This window comes from Toxorhynchites rutilus, chromosome 1 (assembly GCF_029784135.1).
Source record: "Toxorhynchites rutilus septentrionalis strain SRP chromosome 1, ASM2978413v1, whole genome shotgun sequence".
In the NCBI taxonomy this organism is placed as follows: Eukaryota; Metazoa; Arthropoda; class Insecta; order Diptera; family Culicidae; genus Toxorhynchites; species Toxorhynchites rutilus.
This window is the reverse complement of record NC_073744.1, coordinates 48,565,192-48,574,342: the sequence shown is the minus strand read 5'-3', so window position 1 is coordinate 48,574,342 and position 9,151 is coordinate 48,565,192. Positions and strand designations below refer to the sequence as shown.

The window sequence follows — 9,151 nt, the reverse complement described above, 5'->3', positions numbered from 1 at the left end:
CTATTGTAACCACCAGTGAAAGATGTACTTTTCCAACTCATGGACGGTTGCAAACAGCAGTGCCAATGTGCTATTTCGGAAAAAAAACTATTTTGTTTATTCTGAAACAAGCTTTGTATAAATAAGATAAAATCCATTTCGGCTTCTGGTTAGACTATTCAGCTCAGCAAGAATACAAACAAGAGATAAAATTACTCCAAACACCAACTTATTGGACATTTCGTAAGTCTGCAGAAATGAGAGTAGGAATAAAAACATAATTGATATCGGTTTTGTCGCTACAGAAGCATATCGGAGACAGTTCGCGTCGTTTTGGCTTCAAGTGAAACAGTGCTGCTTTGTGAAGTGTAAAGGAAGGGTAGCTCGACTCATGCATAATCGGCCACCACCACGAAGTAAGATGTTAGGGGAACCCGGGGAAGAGTGCCACCTTAAGCTAATACGCGTATTTGAATGCTCTTTTGTTATATATTTTTTCCATTGTTTGTGCTGGTTTGTTCATTTATACTCCTATTTAGGTATAGCTATGCATCGAATTGTTCAAAAGTTATGTTTACTATGAAAATGTTTCATTTACAAAAATGATGTTTTTGGCTTGTATTTTTCCAGTATGGGGCAAGAGTGCCAATCTTATAAAAATATATTTTTTGATGAAAAACAGGGAGTGGGTTATATCTATGGTATAACCGCAATGGTGACGTAGGACTATCGTTGATTTAGTGTTGTTGAATCTGAATCCATTCTGAATGAATGAATAAATGAATATTTGGGGGACTTCGAAAACGAGAGTGTTACGTTGGAGGTACAAGGTTTTATGCATCTAATATTGGATACGAAAATATCCTACTGATGGGGAAGAATAATCTTCAGAAGCTTCCCTGCTAACTGCACTTGATTGAAAAATCACAGAACCAAATGTATTTGGTCGCAGTGTTATATGGTTAGAAAACATTAAAATGAACTCTTTCGCTTGCATGTTATTTTGAATGCCAAGGGGAACTGGCAAATTATTTTGCAGCAGTGGTATCTTACCGGATTCTTCCTGAAGTCCACCACCAGTGGGTAATGCTAACTCGATAACCACCTGTTAATTGCACTCGATTGAAAAATCACAAATCCAAATGTATTTGGTTGCAGTATTATATGGACAGAAAACGTTAAAATAAACTCTTTCGCTTGAATGTAATTTTCAATTCCAAGGGGAACTGGCAGATTATTTTGCAGCAAGGATCACTTCTTTCTTTCAGTTCCAAGGGGAACTGGCAGATTATTTTTCAGCAACGATTGAATCTTTCCGGAATTTTCTCGATGCTGAATGGCACCCAAACGAAGAGTTCCGCGCGTCTATGTGTGTGTGTGTGTGTGGCGGCTGCTCTGATCTCTTCCCGGGGATCCACTCTCCTCCTGATGGATTCTCTTCTGGCCTAAGGTGCACAAACAGGCTCTTGGTGACCCCGTTCATCCGCGCTTTCATGATAAACGAAGAGCTTCACCACAACAGCGACAACATGCTCCAATCGCTGTTCAATTATAACTGAGTGGGTTTACGAGCGGCGCTCGCTTATATACCGATTGGTGATTTCAATAGCCTGTTTTGAACGCAATTTTAAGGCTATTGAAACAAGTTTTTGGATGAAAAAGTAACAAGTATATAACGCGTAGACATTTTATCTTTCGAATGAAGTATGTATCATACCATTTCGTTCAGTTGTTTAAAAGCTATTAACGCCCAAAATCTCGGTGTCCGGCGTAACGCTTTCGTTTTCGAAACTATAATTTTACACCCCAGTATAGAAATGAAAGACGTAGTCCTACGTCAAAAAGCGCTGTGAAATTCACGGTGGTTCCAAAGAATGCAAACTCAAGTTCTGGTGGCGTTCACGAAAACTGGTAAGCCAATCTTCTCCGGCCAATTTGGATGTTTTGTCGAAAGAGTGATCTAAATTATTTCACTCTGCGATTTTATACCCTAGGTTCCGGATGTCGTGTATTGTCAGCCCATAAAATAACTTCTGCATATTAAGGATGTGACTCACGAGTTGCTCCTCCTGTTGTTTAGAAAACACAGTTTTAAAACGGCCTAACTTCTGCACATATTTGGCCAATGTTCTTCTGGGCAAACTATATTCCTCCGCAGTTCGTCTCCATGATTTACAGAATGTACGGCAATAACCATAGTTTCCATCTGCCACTGGTTTCGGAACGAAATCCGTTCATATTTACAAACCATGACCACAATAAACACAACCACAATTACACTATTTGCGTTTGACAGATCGAATTCGAGGTTACGACTATGGCATTTTTACCCCGGTAATAATGGCTCCTTTTGCCCCGGAAGTTAAGAGATAACAAATTTATTTTCTATTGAAATAAATGTGTACGATTTAAATTAGTTCATACAGTAAGTTGAAGAAAAATGATTATTCTATTTGTATTTATGGGCGGAGTCATGCAAACGTATAGAAACTTAGGGTATTTCGTTAATTTGCGCCTGTGTGGTCTTATATAGATTGCAGTTGTAAGAAGCTCAGTTAGTATTTATCTGTTTTCCAATAAAAAATATTTATGGTTCTGGCTGATAATATGTGCGATATATGCAGTATCTGTATAAAACAAAGTTCTGTAGTTAAATAGATTGCCGCTCATCCACAAGCTGCTCAATTTTGAGCCCCGCTGTCAGCTGATTCCGCGTGTGTACGATATTGTGGCGCACAATTCACATGGCTTAGTCGAATCGATCCAGACAAACTACCATGTGAATGATATTTTAAATTAATGTAAAGTTTTAGTTAAATAGCGAAAATATGATATTTGTGGTAAATATAGAAGTGTGCATATGAAATGCAAAATCATTCGCCTCCGTCACGTTTTTGCCGTGAGAAAGTAGCTTTTGATTTAGATTCTCTCGAAAGAGAGATAAAAGTAGAGCAGAGAAAGAAAACGGTGCGATAATAGTGGAGTGCTGGTAGAGTGTCTATGTGTAACAGCGAGCGGGATTATCGTAGTGAGAGTAGTGCATCTATGGCCGTGAGGGGAATTTTAATGAGAGTGAGCGGTGGAATAAAGGTTGTATTGACGGTCGCTACTAGAGATGGGCAAAACAGTTCACTTTGATGAACGGTTAGTGAGTGAACCGTTCATCTACGTGAATCAGTTCTTTTGAACCGTTCTTTCGTTCAGCGGTATTAAGAACAACATAGAATGTTGGCTGGAACCCAACATCAATAGACAGCTATTAATTGATATCGTTGGATTGGATAGTGTACGTATGGTATTTATGTAATAATTTGATCCGCACAAAATATGTGCAATTTTTCATATTCTCTTTTTGGACAACACACTGGTTCCATGTAAGATTACATATTTCATAATGTTCATTCAGGGAAAAAAATCAACAGCGATTTTCACTAACAATCAATCATACAAACAATCACAATAACACGTACACGCAATAGGCCAATCAATGAATTGAAAGCCACGAAAAAACTTTTTTCTCAACATGCCCTCACTATAAAATTTTATGTTTACCTAATCCATGAATCGCCCCAGCTTCCCCCAGATTTTTTTCTGATAATCACGAAATATATGAATGTTAGGCGGAATTGAAAGAATACATGTAATTGAAAATATATATTTTTGCTTTTAAAACTACGAAAATCTAATTTAATTTTTAACACAAAATTGAATATACATTAACAAAATAAACCCTGCGTTAGATGCATTTTGCTCATCATGACAATATCGTTTTATTTTCCTTACAAGCGTTCTCGTTATATTTGTTCATTCCGTCCAGCGCAAATCAGTTCAGCTGCACTAGTTCGTTCGCAAACAGTTCGCCCGCAAACACTTCGTTCTCAAACAGTTCGTTCCCAAACAGTTCACTCTCAATCAGTTCTTTCCCATACAGTTCACTCGCAAACAGTTCGTTCTGAACCAGTTCGTTCACAAGCAGTTCACTCTCCATCAGTTCACTCTCAAACAGTTCACTCGCAAACCGTTCTTTCGGAATCAGTTCGTTCACAAACCGTTCGCTCGCAATCAGTTCGTGGGGAGAACTACCGTTCTTTGAAAAAGAACGACCGTTCGTTCACTCTTTTCGGCGAACTAGTTCGTTCGTACCGTTCGTGAACGGTTTGCCCATCTCTAGTCGCTACTTCTGCATTTGTCTTTCCTCACGCAAGAAGTTTTCGTTCGTGCGTTCGTTGTTGAATTATAGAGGCTTTAAACTCCTAGAGTTCATTCGCCTCTCACAAGAAATTTGAATGATTTCCCTTATGAGATAGCCCTGTAAATTTTTCTGATATTGCTTTGTACTTAGATTATTATCTGAAGGTGGTGCAAATTTGAAAACATCGGGTCCTTACTTTGCTGTATTGTGTTTTTGTTATCTTATTTTGATTTGCGTATATATCTCAGTTCGTAGATCACATTATGATTTTTTTTCAGATGTTTTCATTTTGAATAAGATTAAATAATGCAAACTTTGTTGTTCATATTCAAGTTTCTGTTTTTGTATTCCAGTTTTCAGATCCCAAACTTCCTTAACAGTGTTTCTGCTGGAGACACTGTAAAATTGTAATTATTGTATTATTTGTATTATTATTATCTGTAGGATATAACATGTTAACTTGATAGCCTTCTGTGTTTGATTTCATTTGTCTGTAGTATATGTTTGACGCCATATAGAACCTGGAACGCTTAGTGCGTTTGAATGTAGAGTAGTTTTGAGCTTTAACTTTTTGACTATCCAATTCTTTAAATAATTATCGAATTCATGTGTTTTGTTTAATTCTTTAATCCTCTATTTCTATTATGCCTTGATTTTTTATTTTTAAATTAATTAATCTTATAATTATTTGATTCTTTAAAATTATTCCTTCGTCGCGATTGTTTGATGGTTAACGAAATATAACATCGATTGATTTTAGAGCAGCTCTCTTGGTTACCTTCTCAGGTTTCCCAAAGATAACCCTCTGTCGCCGCGATTTGGAATTAATAAAATTTACGCGCATCAATAATTGAATATCGAACCAAGATGGCTGGTTTTGAGGAATTTTCTCGGTAACTTCCTCAGTTTTCGCAAAGATTTGACGTTCGAAATAGCCGGTGATCTTCTCAGGTTGACCAGAGATAATCTCAGCCACTGCGTTTAAATAATTTTAAAACATATTGCGAGTAATGAATCACAAAATATAGGTTTAAAAAATAACCTCGGTCGTCACGATTGAATAATATTTTGAAAGATAACACAAATGACGAAAACCGAAATACATAGTCAGTTTAAGCGAGTTTAAAAGAAATTTCTCGTTGATCTTCTCAGGTTGAGAATATATCGTCGATTAGAGAAATACTAAAAGGGTTTCCTAGCGACCTTCTCAGTTTGAAAAAATTACCCCTGGTCTCCGCGATTGAATAAAAATATATAGATCGAGAGTTTTCAAAGGTGTTTTTCATTACCTTCTCAGGTCAAGAAAAATATCTATGTACAACGCACGACGAATAACGAAATGCATGACCGGTCCGATTAGAATGTATATTTTCTTCAAATCTCATTTCGACGAATAGTTGAGAGTTCACGTTTTTAGAATCACATCACATACCAAAGTGAATCCTGATTTTTCTTAACCTCTCCCACTAACAACTATCCCTCCCATGATAAACGCTAGGGAATCACGCTATAGAGGCGACCCTTCTGGCCTTTGGGCGGCGAATATCATACTAACATTCCTTCCCTTCCCCTGGTGACTGTAAGGACGTGGCCGGCGTCGTTATTGACCATTTAAAGCTCGAATCACCGAAAATTGCACAACGAGAATGATTTGCTAGTCCCAAGCGTCATTCTGTGTGTTCTTTGTGCAATTTGGTTGGTTCAGGTCAATCACGGAGAGCAACTACGAATTGTACAGTCTACCCAAGCTCAAGCTCAAAACAAAGTTCTGTAGTTAAATAATTGTTAAAGATGGAAATAGGCAAATTAATCAGATGGGCACTCTTGCCCCGTATGGCACTCTTACCCCGGATTCCCCTATTTTGTCGTAATCACACTCATTAGTTCAATATAAAAATAATTGAAATTCAAAACAGAGGATTCGGTTTTCGGTTGCGATGTTGTTTGATACAATTTTATATTTAACTTGATGGCTTTTTTTCATTTCCTACGTAATGATTTCCTCATAATTTTTGGTGACCTTAATAAATGGCGACAAGTACAGCATGTGAAGTTGTTTCGGTTATTGATATTCAATAAGACATTCCGTCATAAAAAAAAGTATTAAACTTTCTGTGTTTGTTTCTAAATATCAACACAGTAGGTGTCTTGGAAACTATTGAGTAGATGTACACACTATTCGTTTTATGCGTCTTTGTCAGAGTTAAATGGGTAGCAATATTCCGGAATCATTAATTATCAGTGCTGTCTATTTTCAATAGTCAACGGTTGAAAAAAGTTTGATGGTTGTGTTCGAGACACGACCGCTTAGTTAACACGTTGAGCACCGGATTGTTCTTGCTGTGCTTTCCATTCAGTCCACGTCGAGAGTTTTTGCACAATATCAGAGGCGAATTATTAAACTTAAAACTTAAAAGTTAATAATTGGGACTACGTCTAACCGGAATATATGGCGGTAAGATGATAACCTAAAGACAGATCCTGCAGGAAAAAATGAAAAATTTCGAACTCGAACATTTTCTAATAGATCGGAAGATGTTTGCATGACTTGATTGAAAATATTTCTACGCATCTATCACAATTAATGAAATGTTATTTTTCCTGAGATTAGCAATTGAATAACTGAAATTGTTAAGTGCTATCTAAACGCCCTAACTGCCACGTTTTGATTGCTCTGATTTACGGTTTCCTCATCACAGACTTCAAAACCAAGGAACCTGGGGAATTAGGAATTTCATGTTGGGGGAAGTTTCGTTTTCATCGAAATGTATTTCCTAACACAGCCATCAAAAGCAAGATACGTAACATTACATGGCTTTTTTTTCATATTCTTTACTTACAAAGGAAATATGTCGAATTCAATTGAATTCGAAAATTGTTTCATTCAATCAATAATTTAGGCAATACAAAATTCAGTATATTAGATCAGCCATTCCATACCAAAGCGATATAGTGGTTCTCAGATTTTGGAGAAAAGTGGTAATTTGGTTCATTATTGAGAAATATTAGACTAGTATTTTTTTATTTTTTTTATTGGGGTGCCTATTTCCAAATTTTCCACATTATCCCAAAAATGATTTTTTTTTCTCAAAATTTGATAACTTTTGAGCCACTGAACCGATTTAGATAATCGACATATCAAATTGAAGCCAATGAGCTTTTTTTTAAAAAATATTAAACTTGCAGATAAAATGGGTTTTATTTTCGTAAAATCGTAGAAATGAAAGGGTAGGAATTCTTACATGATATATCTCGATATCAGAGATGATTTTTTCGTTTTTGAAATACGATTTTTCAAAGTTAACCGATGGTCCGAAAAAGCATTTTTCCCCTTTTATCCAAAAAAGATTTTTTGCAAAAATTCATAACATTTGAACTACTGAAGTGATTTAGATGATCGACATATTAAATTGAAGCCAATAAGATTCAATAAAAAAGATCACACTTGCGGGAAGATACCAGATGCCATACAAATTAAAAAACTTTCTGCATTACTCGGAAATTAACCAGGCAAATGAAACCAAGCTTCTACGCATGATTCAAATTCCGAGCACTTAATTTTCAAATGTAAATTTACTGGCTTTTAATGTTATAAATAACTGAATAATCAAAACCCTGACATTCTTTGGGTTACAGCCTTTATTTTAACATCATTTACAGGTATCGATATAGCCTATAATTTATAATATTAAGCATTTGCAAAAAAGTGACAGTCAAAACCAATGATAAAATGTTTGCGTTAGCAAATTCTGTAAAAAACAAGCATTATTATTTTTACAGTTTTTGTAGTTTTTTCAACTATTTTGTTTGTTGTTTTCATGTTAAGTGCTGGAAATGGTAAGAATCTACAATAAATGGATGAAAAGAACTATATTTTATATAGAAATCTTCATTAAAATTGGTGTTCGGAATATGAATTAAGTTTTTACGCATGATTCAAATAGCGAACACTTTATTTTTGAATGTGTATTTACTGAACTTTAATGTTATAAATAATTTTATAATCAAAACCTTGCCATTCTTTGGGTTATACACTTCTTTTTAACATTTTAACATTTGCAGGTATCGATACCAATATAGCGCCCTTGGTCCCGAAACCATGTAAACTATGAAAAACAAATACAATCGATTATTACGGAAGCAAAATCCATTTTTTTGAAGTATAACATTTTTCCAAAAAAAGACTAGCTAATTGACCTTGATTTAATATATCGATTATATGAATCGGACCAGTAGTTCAAAAGTTATGATTTTTCGAAAAAAAAATGCGTTTTGGTGTTCGGAATTTGAGACAAAAGTGATTTAACATATTTTCAGTTTTTCACCATGAATATGTATTTGTAAATCAATTTGATTGTAGTCAAATGTAAAAGAAGGCTCTATTGTATCCAAAAATCAATTTAATTTCGATAAAGGGTATCATTTTGAGTAATGAGACACTGTTTTTTTTTCCAAAATATATATTTTTATCAAGGCTCATATGGCGTTAGCCTGACGGGGCCGGAGTTCAATATTTTGACAGTTTTTCTTATTATCTATGTTAGTAATATGTAACCGATTACTCGCGGTCGGCTCGAGGTTAGTATTACAAGTGTTCTCGTAATTGGGATGTTGCTGCCTCCAATGCTCTGTACGTGTGCCCGACACGGGATACTTCCTATTGGGATGCAGCTGACCATTAATCAGCAACGCCCCCCTAGTCTGTACCCCATATCTAGCGTGGTGCGTCTTCTCGACTCGAGGAATCCAGGATAGAATGGTCACTAGCCGGCGCAATCATCAGCTCGTGTAGAGTTGTCATGAGCGGTACAATCTTTGGCTCTTGTTGAATCATCAGTGGACTGCACAACCTTTGGCCCGTGTATCTGTAAAGAGTGTGTGTATGTATTGCCGCGACTATGTAAAAGTTTATAGATCGGATAGGAGGGATATGAAACAGGGACACAACGAAGGAAACATCATTAAACGTTGACATCGGCG

The 9,151-nt window shown here is 36.0% G+C and overlaps 1 protein-coding gene across 1 annotated transcript in view; it reads left to right on the top strand.

Moving 5' to 3' along the window:
* Positions 1-297: 297 nt before the first annotated feature.
* The window catches only part of LOC129767625 (sodium/hydrogen exchanger 9B2-like), a 34,045-nt gene continuing 25,191 nt past the window's right edge, over positions 298-9,151 (top strand). The window contains exon 1 of the mRNA XM_055768695.1: positions 298-395. Within this exon, the coding sequence (XP_055624670.1) occupies positions 371-395 (25 nt within the window). The 5' untranslated portion in view covers positions 298-370. The remainder of the gene's footprint in view (positions 396-9,151) is intronic.